Source organism: Stenella coeruleoalba (genome assembly GCF_951394435.1).
Source record: "Stenella coeruleoalba genome assembly, chromosome: 8".
Lineage (NCBI taxonomy): Eukaryota > Metazoa > Chordata > Mammalia > Artiodactyla > Delphinidae > Stenella > Stenella coeruleoalba.
The window spans coordinates 82534725-82555492 of NC_137154.1; the positions used below are offsets into that span (position 1 = coordinate 82534725).

The 20768-nt window shown below is 37.5% G+C and overlaps 1 protein-coding gene across 2 annotated transcripts in view; it reads left to right on the forward strand.

Moving 5' to 3' along the window:
- Positions 1-20301, forward strand: part of CWF19L2 (CWF19 like cell cycle control factor 2) — a 194148-nt gene extending 173847 nt beyond the window's left edge. For both annotated transcript variants that reach the window (XM_079929782.1, XM_079929783.1), the window contains 2 exons: positions 16184-16285; positions 19038-20301. In XM_079929782.1, coding sequence (XP_079785908.1) covers positions 16184-16285; positions 19038-19181 — 246 coding nt within the window. In that variant the 3' untranslated portion in view covers positions 19182-20301. The remainder of the gene's footprint in view (positions 1-16183; positions 16286-19037) is intronic.
- Positions 20302-20768: the final 467 nt, after the last annotated feature.

Sequence of the window (20768 nt, forward strand, 5' to 3'; positions counted from 1 at the left end):
CAAATACTATCAAAATGAATCCAACAATACATTAAAAAGATCATTCACCATGATCACGTGAGATTTAACCCAGGGATGCAAGGATTTTTCAGTATTCACAAATCACTGTGACATACCACATTAACAAATGAAGAATAAAAACCATATGATGCAGAAAAAGCTTTTGATAAAATCCAACATGCATTTATGATAAAAACTCTCCAGAAAGCTGGCATACAGGGAACATACCTCAACATAATAATGGCTGTATATGGCAAACCCACAGCTGACATCATACTCAATGGGGAAAAGCTGAAAGCATTTCCTCTAAGGTCAGGAATAAGACAAGAATGTCCAAAGTCACCACTTTTATTCAACATAGTTTTGGAAATCCAAGCCATAACAGTCAGAGAAGAAAAAGAAATTAAAAGAATTCAAATTGGAAAGGAAGAAGTAAAACTGTCACTGTTTGCAGATGACATGATACTATACATAGAAAAATCCTAAACACACCACCAGAAAACTACTAGATCTCATCAATGAACTCAGTAAAGTTGCAGAATACAAAATTAATGTACAGAAATCTGTTGCATCTCTATAAACTAACGATGAACTATCAGAAAGAGAAATTATGGAAACAATCCCATTTACCATCACATCAAAAAGAATAAAATACCTAGGAATAAATCTAACTAAGATGGCAAAAGAGCTGTACTCTGAAAGCTATAAGGCACTGATGCAAGAAATTGAAGATAAAACAAAAAGATGGAAAGATATACCGTGTTCTTGGACTGGGAGAATCAATTTTGTTAAAATGACCCTACCACCCAAGGCAATCTATAGATTCAGTGCAATCCCTATCAAAATACCAATGGCATTTTTCACAGAACTAGACAAATAATTTTACAATTTGCCTGTGGTCTTTTTCTTTTCCCTTGCTGGTGAATTGGGACAGACAATATATTAAAAAACAAAACAACGCCCCCACAAATGTCTAATTCATGATCTTATAGAAAAAGGTATCTAATGTACATACATCTTTTGTGCCTAAGTTTTTCACTTCTCATATCATAATTTCCAATGCCATTGATTCTTTTAGAACATGATTTTAATGGCAGTTGAAAATATTTTAGGGGAGGGGTGGAATCAAAATGGTGGAGTAGCATGTTGCTGAACCCACCTCCCCTCACAAACACATCAAGACTACAACTACATATAAAGCAAGTCTCACTAAAGGTGACCTAAAGACTAGCAGAACAGCTCTTCTGAAACCTAGACTGTAAAGAAAGAACCACACAGAGTTTGATAGGAGGGGAGGAGAAGCGATCTCATTGGGACTGACACCCCTAGAGAGTTGACCTAGAGAGGAGAGAAAATCACATGTTCAGGATCTTCCTTGGGGAGTGGAGCATTCAATCCACACATTAGGCATTCCATCCCTGTGGTCCAGCAAGAGGAAGATGAGCCTGTCTGGGTTAGAAAACCAGTGGGGCTTACCTGAGTGCTGTAATAAATGGAAACTCTGCTCTTGAGGAGCTTGCACACAGACTTGCTCACAGTCCCAGGGTGGAGGCAGCAGATTGAAATCTTCATGGTGCTCTGGCTGGCTTGCCAAGACCACCCCAGTGTGCCCCCAGGTTTGCACTGGACTCCTACTCTAGCCCCTACTGCTCTGCTGTTGCTCCCTGCTAAGGTCAAGGCTGCAATTGCCAACAAGAGTGCACACACTTGGAGGGAACAGGGCTTGGTTGAACCCTGGCCCTGCCTCTGATTAGGATGGGAGCAACATACTTGGGAGGGAGAGGAATCAGCCCCAGGGTGGAGACTGCCATTTCTTGTGTGCATGTCGGTGCACACACTTGGGAAAGAGTGGAACCAGCTCAGTTGTGTGGCTCCAACTCCTCCAGCCCTGATCTAGCCTCTTACCAAAGTACACGCATCAAGAAAAAAGTGGAATCACTTCAAAGTGCAGGCCCAAGCCCTCAGTCCCTGACCATGCTCACAATTAAGGTAGAGACTGCCATCACACCTGGGAGAAGTGCAGGTCCCTCAGGGCTCCTGCTTCAGCTCTTGAGCCTGGATCCCACCCCCAGTAGGGCAGTGACTGCCATTGAGCATAGGAGAAGCCCCAGCTCAAACATGGCTCTGGCTCTACCTCCCACCAAGGCAGTGGCTGTCAGGGCACCCTGGGCTTACTTCAGATTGAGCTCCCACTGGAACCACTGTGCACACACACACTGCATTGGGATGCTCCCACACAAGGACATATCTTCAAGACCGGGATAGGTAACTCTTTCACCTACTGTCATGCAGACAAAGGAATATGTTTCAAATGAAAAAACAAGAAAAGAAAAATGAATAAAACCCTACTGAAACAGAGATAAATAATTTACCTGATAAGGAGTTCAGAGCAATAGTAATAAGAATGCTAACTCAAGTTGGGGAAAAAAATAAATGAACAGTGTGGGAATTTGAACAAAGAACTAGAAAATATAAAAAAGTACCAATCAGAGCTGAAGAATGTAATAACTGAAATGAAAAATACACTAGAAGGAATTAGCCACAGATTAGGTGATATAGAAGAATGCATAAGCAACCTGGAATATAGTGAAAATCACCCAATCAGAACAGGGAAAATAAAAAAATGTTTTAAATGAGCCTAGCTTAAGGGACCTCTGGGACAACATCAGGCATTCTAAATTTGCATTGTAGGGATCACAGAAAGAGAAGAGAGAGAGAAAGGGATAGAAAATGTATTTGATGAAATTTTGGCTGAAAACTTCCTGAACCTGAAGAAGGAAATAGATATCCAGGTATAGGAAGCACAGAGAGTCCCAAAGAAGATGAACCCAAAGAGAACCACACCAAGACATATAATAACTGAAATGGGAAAAAATAAAGGTAAAGAGAGAATTTTAAAGTCAACAACAAAAAACAGTTACGACAAGGGAATTTCCATAAGGCTATCTGCTGGTTTTTCAGCAGAAACTTTGCAGGCCAAAAGGGAGTGGCATGATATATTTAAATTGCTAAAAGGAAAAAACTAAAGAGTTCATCAGTACTAAAGTGACCTTACAAAAAATGTTAAGGGGTCTTCTTCAAGTGAAAAAGAAAGGACCAAAACAAGAAATAAGAAAATACAGGAAGGGAAAAACCTCACTGTTAAAGGCAAGTAAAGGCAGTGGATCAATGAACAGGTAAGGGATAGGCATAAAGATGTAAAATATGACATCAAAAATAGAAAGCATGAAGGGGAAATTAAAAAATATAGATCTTTTAGAATGTGTTTGAACTTAAATGACTATCAGTTTAAAACGATAGATATAGATATACATCAACATATGTGAACTCCATGATAACCACTATATATGCAGTATTTTTGCTGGTAAGCCATCTAGTACCTATTGTAAGGTTGTTTTTTAAAACCTGGATATATACCTAAAATAAGTACCTGGAGGATTTTAATATTTTAAAATAACCAATAGAGACAGTAAGAAACATACAAATTCTTGGAATGGTTGTTGTATATTCAACTTTGAAGTGTTTTCTTTTCTAAATCACCACATAGCGTTTTATCTGAGACTATTTGAGAGTAGCTGGGGAATGAATCAGATGACCTCTTGAGGTCACTCTTAGCTTAGGATTTGATAATTATGTGGATGGAGTTGTGAAGAGAACTTGAGTATAAGAATAATTTCAAAGCAGGTCACTTTTTACAAGGTTAACAAACTTTCCAGTGTCTTTTTTAAATGATAATTATGTTTCTGAGCATGAAGTGAACAATCTTGATTTATTTTAACATTATTTTTATTCTGAAGAAACCTCATTATCCTTCTTTTAAAAAACTCTATGTCCTTAGTAGGTACGTAAAGTATTTTATGTGTGTGTTGGGGATGTGCTGATTTTTTCTTCCATAGTGGATTCTTGGTTGTTAGTAGAGATTGACATATTTGTAATTCATTCTGATTCTCTGTTGATTTATGTTTTTATTTCTGTGAGTATAAGCTTCTCTTTTTATGTCTATTTTGTTTACTTTCTCTGGGTCTTTTTATTTCCTTGCAGTGTAGTGTGAAGTTCATGGATATATACAAAAAAAAACAGATCTGAATGTTCATTGCAGAGGAGTTGCATAATATTCAGTAACTTGTCAAGAAAGTGGTCTTTTTTCACAAGACAATTTTATTGAGATTTCACATGAATTCTTCCTCAACTTTTTCTTTTTTTTACCACTTTATTGGAGTATAATTGCTTTACAATGATGTGTTAGTTTCTGCTTTATAATGAAGTGAATCAGTTATACATATACATATGTTCCCATATCTCCTCCCTCTTCTGTCTCCCTCCCTCCCACCCTCCCTAGTTCACCCATCCAGGTGGTCACAAAGCACCGGGCTGATCTAACTATGCTATGCAGCTGCTTCCCACTAGCTATCTTTTTTTTTTTTTTTAACATCTTTATTGGAGTTTAATTGCTTTACAATGGTGTGTTAGTTTCTGCTTTATAACAAAGTGAATCAGTTATGTATATACATATGTTCCCATATCTCTTCCCTCTTGCATCTCCCTCCCTCCCACGCTCCCTATCCCACCCATCTAGGTGATCACAAAGCACCGAGCTGATCTCCCTGTGCTATGCAGCTGCTTCCCACTAGCTATCTACCTTACGTTTGGTAGTGTATATATGTCCATGCAACTCTCTCACTTTGTCCCAGCTTACCCTACCCCCACCCCATGTCCTCAAGTCCATTCACTAGTAGGTCTGTGTCTTTATTCCTGTCTTACCCCTAGGTTCTTCATGACATTTTTTTTTCTTAAATTCCATATATATATGTGTTAGCATACAGTATTTGTCTTTCTCTTTCTGACTTACTTCACTCTGTATGACAGACTCTAGGTCCATCCACCTCATTACAAATAGCTCAATTTCATTTCTTTTTATGGCTGAGTAATATTCCATTGTATATATGTGCCACATCTTCTTTATCCATTCATCCGATGACGGACACTTAGGTTGTTTCCATCTCCTGGCTATTGTAAATAGAGCTGCAGTGAACATTTTGGTACATGACTCTTTTTGAATTATGGTTTTCTCAGGGTATATGCCCAGTAGTGGGATTGCTGGGTCGTATGGTAGTTCTATTTGTAGTTTTTTAAGGAACCTCCATACTGTTATCCATACTGGCTGTACCAATTCACATTCCCACCAGCAGTGCAAGAGTGTTTCCTTTTCTCCACACCCTGTCCAGCATTTATTCTTTCTAGATTTTTTATTTTTTCTAGATGATGGCCATTCTGACTGGTGTGAGATGATATCTCATTGTAGTTTTGATTTGCACTTCTCTAATGATTAACGATGATGAGCATTCTTTCATCTGTTTGTTGGCAGTCTGTATATCTTCTTTGGAGAAATGTCTACTTAGGTCGTCTGCCCATTTTTGGATTGCGTTGTTTGTTTTTTTGTTACTGAGCTGCATGAGCTGCTTGTAAATTTTGGAGATTAATCCTGTGTCAGTTGCTTCATTTGCAAATATTTTCTCGCATTCTGACGGTTGTCTTTTGGTCTTGTTTATGGTTTCCTTTGCTGTGCAAAAGCCTTGAAGTTTCATTAGGTCCTGTTTGTTTATTTTTGTTTTTATTTCCATTTCTCTAGGAGGTGGGTCAAAAAGGATCTTGCTGTGATTTATGTCATAGAGTGTTCTGCCTATGTTTTCCTCTAATAGTTTGATAGTTTCTGGCCTTACATTTAGGTCTTTAATCCACTTTGAGCTTATTTTTGTGTATGGTGTTACGGAGTGGTCTAATCTCATAGTTTTACATGTCCCAGTCCAGTTTTCCCAGCACCACTTACTGAAGAGGCTGTCCTTTCTCCACTGTACATTCTTGCCTCCTTTATCAAAGATAAGGTGAACATATGTGTGTGGGTTTATCTCTGGGCTTTCTATCTGGTTCCATTGATCTATATTTTTGTTTTTGTTCCAGTACCATACTGTCTTAATTACTGTAGCTTTGTAGTATAGTCTGAAGTTAGGGAGCCTTATTCCTCCAGCTCCATTTTTCGTTCTCAGCATTGCCTTGGCTATTCAGGGTCTTTTGTGTTTCCATACAAATTGTGAACATTTTGTTCCAGTTCTGTGAAAAATGCCAGTGGTAGTTTGATAGGGATTGTATTGAATCTGTAAATTGCTTTGGGTAGTAGAGTCACTTTCACAATGTTGATTCTTCCAATCCAAGAACATGGTATATCTCTCCATCTATTTGTATCATCTTTAATTTCTTTCATCAGTGTCTTATAATTATCTGCATACAGGTCTTTTGTCTCCTTAGATAGGTTTATTCCTAGATATTTTATTCTTTTTGTTGCAGTGGTAAATGGGAATGTTTTCTTGATTTCACTTTCAGATTTTTCATCATTAGTGTATAGGAATGCAAGAGATTTCTGTGCATTAATTTTGTATCCTGCCACTTTACCAAATTCATTGATTAGCTCTAGTAGTTTTCTGGTAGCATCTTTAGGATTCTCTATGTATAGTATCATGTCATCTGCAAACAGTGACAGCTTTACTTCTGCTTTTCCGATTTGGATTCCTTTTATTTCCTTTTCTTCTCCGATTCCTGTGCCTAAAACTTCCAAAGCTATGTTGAATAAGAGTGGTGAGAGTGGACAACCTTGTCTTGTTCCTGATCTTAGTGGAAATGCTTTCAGTTTTTCACCATTGAGGATGATGTTGACTGTGGGTTTGTCTAATATGGCCTTTATTACGTTGAGGTAAGTTCCCTCTATGCCTACTTTTTGCAGGATTTTTATCATAAATGGGTGTTGAATTTTGTCAAAATCTTTCTCTGCATCTGTTTAGATGATGATATGGTTTTTCTCCTTCAATTTGTTAATATGGTGTATCATGTTGATTGATTTGTGTATATTGAAGAATCCTTGCATTCGTGGAATAAACCCCACTTGATCATGGTGTATGATCCTTTTAATGTGCTGTTGGATTGTTTGCTAGTATTTTGTTGAGGATTTTTGCATCTATGTTCATCAGTGATATTGGCCTGTAGTTTTCTTTCTTTGTGACATCCTTGTCTGGTTTTGGTGGTGGTGCCTTGTAGAATGAGTTTGGGAGTGTTCCTCCCTCTGCTATATTTTGCAAGAGTTTGAGAAGGGTAGGTGTTAGCTCTTCTCTAAATGTTTGATAGAATTCGCCTGCAAAGCCATCTGGTCCTGGGATTTTGTTTGTTGGAAGGTTTTTAATCACAGTTTCAATTTCAGTGCTTGTGATTAGTCTGTTCATATTTTCTATTTCTTCCTGATTCAGTCTTCGCACGTTGTGCATTTCTAAGAATTTGTCCATTTCTTCCAGGTTGTCCATTTTATTAGCATAGAGTTGCTTGTAGTAATCTCTCATGATCTTTTGTATTTCTGTAGTGTCAGTTGTTCTCCTTTTTCTTTTCTAATTCTATTGATTTCTGTCTTCTCCTTTTTTTCCTTGATGAGTCTGGCTAATAGTTTGTCAATTTTGTTTATCTTCTAAAAGATCCACCTTTTAGTTTTATTGATCTTTGCTGTCGTTTCCTTCATTTCTCTTTCATTTATTTCTGATTTGATCTTTATGATTTCTTTCCTTCTGCTAATTTTGGGGGTTTTTTGTTCTTCTTTCTCTAACTGCTTTACGTGCAAGGTTAGGTTGTTTATTCAAGATGTTTCCTGTTTCTTGAGGTAGGATTGTATGCTATAAACTTCCCTCTTAGAACTGCTTTTGCTGCATCCCGTAGGTTTTGGGTCGTCATGTCTCCATTGTCATTTATTTCTAGGTATTTTTTGATTTCCTCTTTGATTTCTTCAGTGATCACTTGGTTATGAAGTAGTGTATTGTTTAGCCTCCACGTGTTTGTATTTTTTACAGATTTTTCCTGTAATTGATATCTAGCCTCATAGCATTGCGGTCGGAAAAGATACTTGAAACAATTTCAATTTTCTTAAATTTACCAAGGCTTGACTTGTGACCCAAGATATGATGTATCCTGGAGAATGTTCCACTTGAGAAAAATGTGTTTTCTGTTGTTTTTGGATGGAATGTCCTATAAATATCAATTAGATCCATCTTGTTTAATGTATCATTTAAAGCTTGTGTTTCCTTATTCATTTTCATTTTGGATGATCTGTCCATTGGTGAAAGTGGGGTGTTAAAGTCCCCTACTATGAATGTGTTACTGTCAATTTCCCCTTTTATGGCTGTTAGTATTTGCCTTATGTATTGAGGTGCTCTTATGTTGGGTGTATAAATATTTACAATTGTTACATCTTCTTCTTGGATCGATCCCTTTATCATTATGTAGTGACCTTCTTTGTCTCTTGTAGTAGTCTTTATTTTAACGTCTATTTTGTCTGATGTGAGAATTGCTACTCCAGGTTACTTTTGGTTTCCATTTGCTTGGAATATCTTTTTCCATCCCCTCACTTTCAGTCTGTATGTGTCTCTAGGTCTGAAGTGGGTCTCTTGTAGACAGCATATATATGGGTCTTGTTTTGGTATCCATTCAGCCAATCTGTGTTTTTTGGTGGGAGCGTTTAATCTATTTACACTTAAGGTAATTATGGATATGCCTGTTCCTATTCCCATTTTCTTAATTGTTTTGGGTTTGTTATTGTAAATCTTTTCTTCTCTTGTGTTTCTTCCCTAGAGAAGATCCTTTAACATTTGTTGTAAAGCTGGTTTGATGGTGCTGAGTTCTCTTAGCTTTTGCTTGTCTGTAAAGGTTTTAATTTCTCCATCATATCTGAATGAGATCCTTGCTGGGTAGGGTATTCTTGGTTGTAGGTTCTTCTCCTTCATCACTTTAAGTATGTCCTGCCAGTCCCTTCTGGCTTTCAGAGTTTCTGCTGAAAAATCAGCTGTTAACCTTATGTGGATTCCCTTGTGTGTTATTTGTTGTTTTTCCCTTGCTGCTTTTAATATGTTTTCTTTGTATCTAATTTTTGACAGTTTGATTAATATGTGTCTTGGCGTGTTTTTCCTTGGATTTATCCTGTATGGGACTCTCTGTGCTTCCTGGACTTGACTAAATATTTCCTTTCCCATGTTAGAGAAGTTTTCAACTATAATCTCTTCAAATATTTTCTCAGTCCCTTTCTTTTTCTCTTCTTCTTCTGGAACCCCTATAATTCGAATGTTGGTGCATTTAATGTTGTCCCAGAGGTCTCTGAGATAGTCCTCAGTTCTTTTCATTCTTTTTTCTTTATTCTGCTCTGCAGTAGTTATTTCCACTATTTTACCTTCCCGGTCACTTATCCGTTCTTCTGCCTCAGTTATGCTGCTATTGATCCCATCTAGAGTATTTTTAATTTCATTTATTGTGTTGTTCATCGTTGTTAGTTTCATCTTTAGTTCTTCTAGGTCCTTGTTAACTGTTTCTTGCATTTTGTCCATTCTATTTCCAAGATTTTGGATCATCCTTACTATCATTATTCTGAATTCTTTTTCAGGTAGACTGGCTATTTCCTCTTCATTTGTTAGGTCTGGTGGGTTTTTACCTTGCTCCTTCATCTGCTGTGTGTTTTTCTGTCTTCTCCTTTTGCTTATCTTACTGTGTTTGGGGTCTCCTTTTTGCAGGCTGCAGGTTCGTAGTTCCTGTTGTTTTTGGTGTCTGTCCCCATTGGCTAACGTTGGTTCAGTGGGTTGTGTAGGCTTCCTGGTGGAGGGGCCTAGTGTCTGTGTTCTGGTGGATAAGGCTGGATCTTGTCTTTCTGGTGGGCAGGTCCACGTCTGGTGGTGTGTTTTGGGGTGTCTGTGGACTTATTATGATTTTAGGCAGCCTCTCTGCTAATGGGTGGGCTTGTGTTCCTGTCTTGCTAGTTGTTTGGCATAGGGTGTCCAGCACTGTAGCTTGCTGGTCATTGAGTGAAGCTGGGTGTTGGTGTTGAGATGGAGATCTCTGGGAGATTTTCGCCGTTTGATATTATTTGGAGCTGGGAGGTCACTTGTGGACCAGTGTTCTGAAGTTGGCTCTCCCACCTCAGAGGTGCAGCACTGACTCCTGGCTGCAGCACCAAGAGCCTTTCATGCACACGGCTCTGAATAAAAAAACGGATGGATAGAAACCTAGGACAAATGGTGAAAACAAAGCTATACAGACAAAATCTCACACAGAAGCATACACATACACACAAAAAGAGGTAAAGGGGAAAAAATAATAAATCTTGCTATCAAAGTCCACCTCCTCAATTTGGGATGATTAGTTGTCTATTCGGGTATTCCACAGATGCAGTATACATCAAGTTGATTGTGGAGCTTTAATCCGCTGCTTCTGAGGCTGCTGGGAGAGACTTTCCTTTCTCTTCTTTGTTCGCACAGCTCCCGGGGCTCAGCTTTGGATTTGGCCCTGCCTCTGTGTGTAGGTCGCCGGAGGGCGTCTGTTCTTCACTCAGACAGGACGGGGTTAAAGGAGCAGCTGCTTCAGGGACTCAGGTTCTCTCAGGCCGGGGGGAGGGAGGGGTGCAAATGCGGGGCGAGCCTGCGGCAGCAAAGACCGGCAGGACGTTGTACCAGCCTGAGGCTTGCCATGCATTCTCGGGAAGTTTTCCCTGGATCCCAGGACCCTGGCAGTGGCGGGCTGCACAGGCTCCCATGAAGGGAGGTGTGGATAGTGACCTGTGCTCGCACACAGGCTTCTTGTTGGTGGCAGCAGCTGCCTTAGTGTCTCATGCCCGTCTCTGTGGTCCGCCCTGTTAGCTGCGGCTCGCGCCCGTCTCTAGAGCTCCTTTAAGCAGCACTCTTAATCCCCTCTCCTCGTGCACCAGGAAATAAAGAGGCAAGAAAAAGTCTCTTGCCTCTTCGGCAGGTCCACAGTTTTCCCCGGACTCCCTCCCGGCTAGCCGTGGTGCAGTGACGCCCTGCAGGCTGTGTTCATGCCGCCAACCCCAGTCCTCTCCCTGCACTCCTACCGAAGCCCGAGCATCAGCTGCCAGCCGTGCCCGCCCCAGCGGGTGAGCAGACAAACCTCTCGGGCTGGTGAGTGCTGGTCGGCACCAATCCTCTGTGCGGGAATCTCTCCGCTTTGCCCTCCGCACCCCTGTTGATGTGCTCTCTTCCGGAGTTTCCGCCCCGAAGCTTTCCCCCTCCACCACCCGCAGTCTCTGCCCGCGAAGGGGCTTCCTAGTGTGTGGAAACTGTTCTTCCTTCACAGCTTCCTCCTACTGGTGCAGGTCCCGTCCCTATCCTTTTGTCTCTGTTTATTCTTTTTTGTTTTGCCCTACCCAGGTACGTGGAGAGTTTCTTGTCTTTTGGGAAGTCTGAGGTCTTCTGCCAGCGTTCAGTAGGTGTTCTGTAGGAGTTGTTCCTCGTGTAGATGTATTTCTGGTGTATCTGTGGGGAGGAAGGTGATCTCCGCGTCTTACTCTTCCGCCATCTTCCCAATTCCCCCCGCCATCTTCCCAATTCTCCCCCTCTACTTTTTAATATGATTTTTAACTGTAATTTTGTGTTAACTGTAGCAGTTGAAAAACATCTAAGACATCTTGGGTTTGAGCTTCAAAGCTAAGCAAAGTCCACCTCAAGGAAAATTTGGGTTTACCCTAAGACCATCAAATATGAGGACAATTATACGAAGTCAGGATTAAAATCTGGAATATTAAAAGGGGAAAGCTCAAATACTACTGTTTTCCTATCATCAGTAAAATTTTTTGCTGTAATTCTGTCAGTACTCTTCATGGGTGGTGCCAATGTTCCAACTTCTATCCCTCTGGCTGGTCAAGGCAGGAAAAGGAAGTGCTAAATGTACATATACTTTTATACTGAATTCTTTGCAATGCCTACCGACTCACAACTCTTCAGGCAAGACATTAGGTTGTACCTTTTCTGCCTGCAGTGAGAGAAGAGTTCTTGTGGCACGCAACTGTTCTTTGTTTAGAAATAATGTGTTCATTTTGCCATCTTGGCAATTATGCCATATGTTGTTGAGCTTTGGTATGTATTGATATATACAAATTACCACAAACTTAGTGCTTTAAAAACAGCACATTTGTTATCTCATAGTTCTGGAAGTCACAAATATGAACTCAGTTTTACTGGGCTAAGTCAAGGTGTTAGCAGGCCTACTTTTTTTTTTTTTTTTTTCCTTTGGAGGCTCTCAGGGAGAATCCATTCCCTTGCCTTTTTCGTTTCTAGAAACCACCTGCATTCCATGGCTTGTGGTTCTTTCCTTTGTGTTCAAAGTCAACCAGTATAGCATTTTCCAGTCTTTCTCTGACTCTGATCCTCCTATCATATGCTATATAACCCAGGATAATCTCCCCATTTCAAGACCCCTAACTTAATTGTATCTGCAAAGTCCTTTTTGCCATACAACGTAACATGGAAGCCATTTTTTCTGCCAAACACAGTGTAATACAAACAAAAAGCATGGGCACTGTCATCATAAATTGCTTTCTGAAGTTATCTCTTCCTCAAAGTACTGCTTTTTAATTGATGGTAGTCTACAACATGATTTTAGCCATTCAAATTCATGTCTCACACGTTGATCTACTTCAGGTAGCAAAAATATTTTAATGATAATAAAGGCCATATATGACAAACCCACAGCCAACATCGTCCTCAATGGTGAAAAACTGAAACCATTTCCACTAAGATCAGGAACAAGACAAGATTGCCCACTCTCACCACTATTATATAACATTGTTTTGGAAGTTTTAGCCACAGCAATCAGAAAAGAAAAAGAAATCCAAATCAGAAAAGAAGAAGTAAAGCTGTCACTGTTTGCAGATGACATGATACTATACATAGAGAATCCTAAAGATGCTACCAGAGAACTACTAGAGCTAATCAATGAATTTGGCAAAGTAGCAGGATACAAAATTAATGCACAGAAATCCCTTGCATTCCTATACACTAATGATGAAAAATCTGAAAGAGAAATTAAGGAAACACTCCCATTTACCACTGCAACAAAAAGAATAAAATACCTAGGAATAAACCTACCTAAGGAGACAAAAGACCTGTATGGAAAAAACTATGAAACTGGTGAAAGAAATTAAAGATGATACAAACAGATGGAGAGATATACCATGTTCTTGGATTGGAAGAATCAACATTGTGAAAATGACTCTAGTACCCAAAGCAGTCTGCAGATTCAATGCAATCTCTATCAAACTACCAAAGGCATTTTTCACAGAACTAGAACAAAAAATTTCACAATTTGTATGGAAATACAAAAGACCCCAAATAGCCAAAGCAATCTTGAGAAAGAAAAACGGAGCTGGAGGAATCAGACTCCCTGACTTCAGACTATACTACAAAGCTACAGTAATCAAGACAATATGGTACTGGAACAAAAACAGAAATATAGATCAATGGAACAGGATAGAAAGCCGAGATAAACCCATGCACCTATGGTCACCTTATTTTTGATAAAGGAGGCAAGAATATACAATGGCGAAAAGACAGCCTCTTCAATAAGTGGTGCGGGGAAAACTGGACAGCTACATGTAAAAGAATGAAATTAGAACACTCCCTAACACCATTCACAAAAATAAACTCAAAATGGATTAAAGACCTAAATGTAAGGCCAGACACTATAAAACTCTTAGAGGGAAACATAGGCAGAACACTCTATGACATAAGTCACAGCAAGATCCTTTTTGACCCATCTCCTAAAGAAATGCAAAAAAAACAAAACTTAAAAAATGGGACCTAATGAAACTCAAAACTTTTGCACAGCAAAGGAAACCATAAACAAGACCAAAAGACAGCTCTCAGAATGGGAGAAAATGTTTGCAAATGAAGCAACTGACAAAGGATTAATCTCCAAAATTTACAAGCAGCTCATGCAGCTCAATATCAAATAAACAAACAACCCAATCCAAACATGGGCAGAAGACCTAAATAGACATTTCTCCAAAGAAGATATACAGATTGCCAAGAAAGAATGCTCAACATCATTAATCATTAGAGTAATGCAAATCAAAACTAAAATGAGGTATCACCTCACACCTGTCAGAATGGCCATCATCAAAAAATCTACAAACAGTAAATGCTGGAGAGGGTGTGGAGAAAAGGGAACCCTCTTGCACTGTTGGTGGGAATGTAAATTGATACAGCCACTATGGAGAACAGTATGGTGCTTCCTTAAAAAACTAAAAGTAGAAATACCATACCACCCAGCAATCCCACTTCTTGGTATATACCCTGAGAAAACCATAATTCAAAAAGTGTCATGTACCACAATGTTCATTGCAACTCTATTTACAGTAACCAGGACATGGAAGCAACCTAAGTGTCCATCAACAGATGAATGGATAAAGAAGAAGAATTGGCACATATATACAATGGAATATTACTCAGCCATAAAAAGAAACGAAATTGAGTTATTTGTAGTGAGGTGGATGGACCTTGAGTCTGTCATACAGAGTGAAGAAAGTCAGAAAAAGAAAGACAAATACCGTATGCTAACACATATGTATGGAATATTAAAAAAAAATGATCATGAAGAACCTAGGTGCAGCATTGGGAATAAAGACACAGACCTACTAGAGAATGGACTTGAGGACACAGGGAGAGGGAAGGGTAAACTGGGACAAAGTGTGAGAGTGGCATGAACACATATACACTACCAAATGTAAAACTGATAGCTCGTGGGAAGCAGCTGCATAGCACAGGGAGAACAGCTCTGTGCTTTGTGACCACCTAGAGGGGTGGGGTAAGGAGGGTGGGAGGGAGGGAGACGCAAGAGGGAAGAGATATGGGGATATATGTATATGTATAGCTGATTCATTTTGTTATAAAGCAGAAACTAACACACCATTGTAAAGCAATTATACTCCAATAAAGATGTTAAAAATATATACATATATACATATATATATGTATATATTTTAACGGAGCCTTCTGTTTCTTTTTCTTTGACTATCAGATTTGCACAAAGTGCTATTAATAGATGGAAGTGAAAGTCATATTTGAATAATATTCTCTGTGCCAAGCATTTATATACATTTTTCTATTTGATCTTCACAGCAGACTTCTGAGCTCTTCATATTTCTCATGAGACTCACAGATGTTAAATAACTTGCCTGAAGTTACGTAGTTATAAGTATCAGAGCTGTGATTAGAGCCTTGTCTTTCTCTTTATTTTTTTCCTAATTGTCTGTGTCATACATGTTTTCACATTTTATTTTAAAATGTGAAAATATTTTTAAAAAGCACAAAGTAGTAACCCATTTCTCTGCATTTTACGTATTGTACTATTTTGTAAACGGATTATTTTTTAATTATGCTTTTCCTATAACCTGAACAAGTCTTTATAATCCCCAATTTTAATTGCTTTATACTATTTCAAGATGACCACTCTTCTTCCACCATACCATACTATCTCTTTCCAAGTCATGCCTTCCTGAGGACACAATACAAAATATATATAGTTAAGTAGAAATATGTAATTCACTGCCAAAATTAGTAAATGCTGACTGTATAAGGGTATTAGAGGAGAGAGATATTACTTTAAATTGACAGTTTGAATACTTTCTAGTGACAGAATAAGGGCTTGAAGGAAAAACTTGCAAGGACACAAGATCTACTTAACTTTTAAAGCTAGAAATTATGGCCTTTTCCAATCAAGATAGTGTTTAAAATACTTCATGCATGCACACGTGTGTGTGTGTTTGTGTGTCTGTGCGTGAGTGTGTATAGAAAGAGGGAGGGATAAAAGACAGGGAAAGATAATAGCTAATCATGGAAATATTTTGAAACAAGGTTGGTAAACTAAAAATTTCTATACCCACCTCACCAGTTAATAAAAAACTATGATTGTTCATGTTTAATTTATCTTTGATCAATAAATAGCAGTATAATCTCAGGAATGTTATACCTCTGCATTGTGAGGAAAATATAAGAAAGTATATCCTTAATCTCTATTTGCATAGTTTAAGGAAAATTACTCGGTTGTTATATATTTTAAAAATGCCTTTTCTTTCCTGTTTCCCCATAAGACAAAAATAATTGGTTCTGATTATAATTGCTGGATATTATAAAGCACTATCTAGCTGAAAGGCTACCAAATGAAATGTTTTATTTAAGAAGTTAGGTTATTGTTTAAATACCTATAGAACTGGAAATTCAGTGTATACGTTTGTCTTGAGGGATGCTTAATTAGGAAGAGGGATTAAGCATAACTTTCTGATTTCATGCTGTATTCATGTGTGATTTATCTGTTTATTTAGGTACCCAGAGGCTTACCTTACTTCTCTGTGAATTTTGGCCTCCAGGGAGGGTTTGCCCATGTCATTGAAGATCAACACAAATTCCCTCATTACTTTGGAAAGGTACGCTCACAAATTTAGTAAAGTACCAGAGTTTAGCAATTTTGTAACACTTTTCTTTTGAAGGGAAATCAAAACTTTGGGCACAATATATAGTGAAGTTGGTTATTACTGTTCCACCCAAGTTTTAGAGGGAGTACCCAGAAACTGTTAATAAATATATCCCAGAATATTTATAACAGGAATATTACTTTGTAACCAAACATTTGTTGACAGTGTCAGTGGTGACTATAATGTTTTTCCTGTGGAGTCAGCCAGGCTTGTGCTGAGAGTGATTGATGATAATTGATAATGATGATAACGCACTCATTGAGGGTTTACAATGAGCCTGTTACTGTTCTGAGCACTCATTTAATGCTCACAATAACTCTATTATATAGATATTTTTATACTTTCATTTTATAGATGATGAAACTGAGCTACAGAGAGGCTATATAACTTCCCCATGGTCATGTGCTAAGTGACAGAAACAAGGGGTGCATAAGCTCATGGTTGAACTAGAGAACAAATGATCTCACATCTTTATTTATAATTAAGAACGATATAGTCCAAGAATGTGTCACTCATTTCACACAGATAGTTTCTGGACAGATACTAGAGTGTAGATCTTTCATTTTTTGCTAGTGGATTTTTTCTGTTACTACAGATTGCCTTCTAGGGTTATAGTCCTTAAATTTAAGGTCTACTGAGATCTGGGAAGTATGTAAGTTAGTATCAGGGACTAGAATGAAATTAGTGTAGCTATTGAAGCAATCAAAAGAAGTCTGGGCAATAACAGCTCTAGAAGTGACCTTTCAATCTAGTATAACTCAGGCCTTTCTCTCTAAATTAGAGGAGCCTAGATGAACTCTGTCCATTGTTCCCTGTTCTTCCTCCCCACTTTCATCTCCTGTGTAAGATCATTTTCTGCAAAGAATAGTGACATGTAAGAGGTTTGGACTCAAAAATGTTTATGCTGTTATCCTTAAAGGTTAGCTAGAGGCCTAAAATCACATTCATCTATGAACTGTTGAGATATGTTACAGAAACTTGTCTGAGAATTTTTCAGAATATCTTTTCCCAGAGTTAATTAGAAAGAAATTTGTTTTCATTGCTCTGAAAAATTCTGTTGTTATTCAATAGAGCTTTATAACTCAAAGCTTTATGACTCTGCATTTATTTCTTTCAAAAAAAGAAAACTTAATTCTAGTGAAAATGAAATAAAATATCAATTTTTTAACTTGCATAAATTTAATTGGGAGATCGCCCCCCCCCCAATATTATGCATGTGCTATGATTTTTATGATACTGTTTTAATGTTAAAAGGAAAGCTTCTTTAGTTAGCATTACATCATTGATCTGTTTTCTCCAAAATCTTCTTTCCAAGAAACAGCCTATGAGACCAAAACTCCCTTCAGCCTGCAGTTGTTTAGAGAGCAAGAAGGGTTGGTCTCTTTCCATTAACATCTGCTTCAGTAACAGAACAAGAATCAGTCCTTATATGGTACCCATGAGACAAAACTTGATGCTTTATAGACAGTTTTAGATCAATTTATAAGCTAGGCTTTCTTAAACTACATTGCTAGTGATTGGCTGGTGCCAAGAAACTCTTGCATTAAATCTAAATGTGCCCTCTTTTTAAACTATGTCTTTCTTAACCCCTTTATTTCCCTTTCCCACTGAAAAGAGATTTCCTTTTCCATGAAGCTTTTCCTGATTTATCCAACAATTAGAATCTTCTTTCTTTTTGAGTTTCCATGTAGTCTGCTTTGACATTTGCCTTATTCTGCTTTATAACTCCCACCACAGCTCCACATTCTGTTATGAGCTTTCTGAAGACACAGAAATGTATTTTAGTTATCTCTGTATCCCCTACAATATTTGGCACTTGCTTGTACATAGTATGTCCCTTTAGTATATTTGTTAAGATGAAGAACCTATGTCTTAGAGTGATTATGTCCAAGGTCTTACCACACAATCCTGCAGACCTAGACTGAATATGCAGAACTCAACCCTTAGCCCAAGATTTTCCTGTATTACCGTACTTCCCTTCCTTGAAGCATTATAAATCTCCCCCATATCTTTCTGTACATGGATACTCACTATCATAAATTTGATTAATTTCTGTAGCTGATAGCACAGGAAGAGGATCATGAAGGAAATGATCTAGAGTAATAAGCAGACAGTCAGAAATCCATTCCTTTCAGGGCTTGGGAATGTGACTTTTTAAATGAAGGTGATTTATAATTTCTAATTCTTGGTTTGCTTAGATTAGTACTAAAATATGATTTTGTTTCCTGAAAAAATATCTACAGCTAATAGTAGAAGAAACTGGCTTTTAACTATACTGGGTAGTAGGGAGAACATTAGCCGGAGATTCAACTGTAGTTGAACAACCAAGTTAATAATTGCTACATGTTGATCAACTTTTTCTTCAAACTTTTACCAGAGCAGCTAATAAGGACCAAATTAGTTAAATTCCATTTTCTCTTCCTCCCCTTTGCTGCTGTCTGATAGATGTGTTAACAAGCAACAAAATAGACAAATTGTTTGACAGGAGACACAGCTAGGACCCCTAGAATCACAGGGTTTGCATAGTTAGAACTAAATGAAAAGAATGTTTATTTTTAACTTGAAACTAATACCTATGTAAAATTTGATCCTCACGGAGAACTACTTAATGTTATATTTAGTAACAGAATAAATTGAAATAGTTTCATTCCTGTTTTTAGTATTTATACATGCACGTGTTTGTATTTTTCTCATTCTTTGAAAGGAAATCATTGGTGGGATGCTGGATGTAGAACCAAGACTTTGGAGGAAAGGGATCCGAGAAAGCTTTGAGGATCAGAGGAAGAAAGTACTGCAGTTTGCTCAGTGGTGGAAACCATTTGACTTCACCAAAAATAAAAAATGTTGAGACATACCTTTCATTTTTTATTTCCTCTTCATATTTCTTTCAGTTTTATTTCCATTGCATCTAACTAAACAACTGATCATCAGGTAATAGGAAGAGAATCATGATCTGGGTTTAATGACAACTGCATCATTGGATTGTGTCGGTTTCCTTCCCCACCTGCTCCTGTGGACTTCACTGTAGTAACTGTGGAGCAAGACCAGTTATGTCATGTGACCTGTTCATGTCCTGTTCTGTACCTCTGTCTTGGTATTCTGAACTATTTATATTAACATATAGAAAGACTTTTCTGAAGGATTATCTAGGAAGTATAGCAAATCATTGCTTCAGAGGGAAGCGGGTCTGCTTCAAGTTTGAGTCTGCTGACTAGCTTCTTTTGCATTTTTTAAACTAAGAGTTGGCATATTTAGTAATAATTGAAATTTCTTTTCACAGCATTTTATAGAAGCTCTTAATTTTCTACCAATAGCATATATATTACTACTATTCTTTTTATTAAAGGAATAAAGAATGTCCCAAAAGTAATTAAGAATTAAATAAGGTATATAACATGTTCATGATTTGTTTTTATTTCTGTATTTTTAAATAGTGTCTTTGAATTTTGGTGATTTTAAAAGTAATTGTTCCAAAAATTACAGTTTACAGTTGTTTGGGGTTTGTATGAAAGTTAAAAATTTTAGCCAAATCATCATTTTGAGGTTGTATTGATTATTACAAAATCTTAAGTAATGTGAGTATTTTTAGTGTCAGGAACACATTCTGTTGTCCCATATGATCTAAGGTTCTTCATTTTCCTGTATTCTTACACTTGGTGTGAAGAGAAAAACCCTATACATATAAAATATGGCCATGGTCTCTAAGAGTGTTCCTACTTCATTTTTTATATGGAAGATATTTTTGTAGTAACCCTTTTTCAAAGATTTTGATTTTTTTGGAGCGGAACCTTGACGTTTTGTCATGAAATGTTGAATATTTAGAATCAATGTGACATGTACTCTAGAGTAACTCCTAACTCGATGTAGTTATTTTTAATATTGACATCTCATTTCTTTAGTATCTTGAAAAAAGAGAAATGTTTATGTTCTATCTGAAGTTTTAAAATTTTAATAAAAGTTGGAAGTTTAATGGTTTCAGATTCTCAATATTTACAAATTGGATTTAAGTTATTATCACATACTTGATACTTGATAGTATTTTATTTTTCGCTGTTTTCAGACTCTTTTGGCCTTGCTGCAAAGTCTCAGAGGAATCTTTAACATTCATTTATTCAATCAGTGAGTTAACAAACATTTGTTTGCAGGGCGTTTTGTTGCATACTGGTAGTACAAAAATAAAAAAATACTTCCTATACCTTAAATTATTTCATAGTTTAGTGGTGCAAGAGATATGTTCAAAAATAATTACATAAAGAAGATGTGGCACATATATACAATGGAATATTACTCAGCCATAAAAAGAAACGAAATGGAGCTATTTGTAATGAGGTGGATAGACCTAGAGTCTGTCATACAGAGTGAAGTAAGTCAGAAAGAAAAAGACAAATACCGTATGCTAACACATATATATGGAATTTAAGAAAAAAAATGTCAT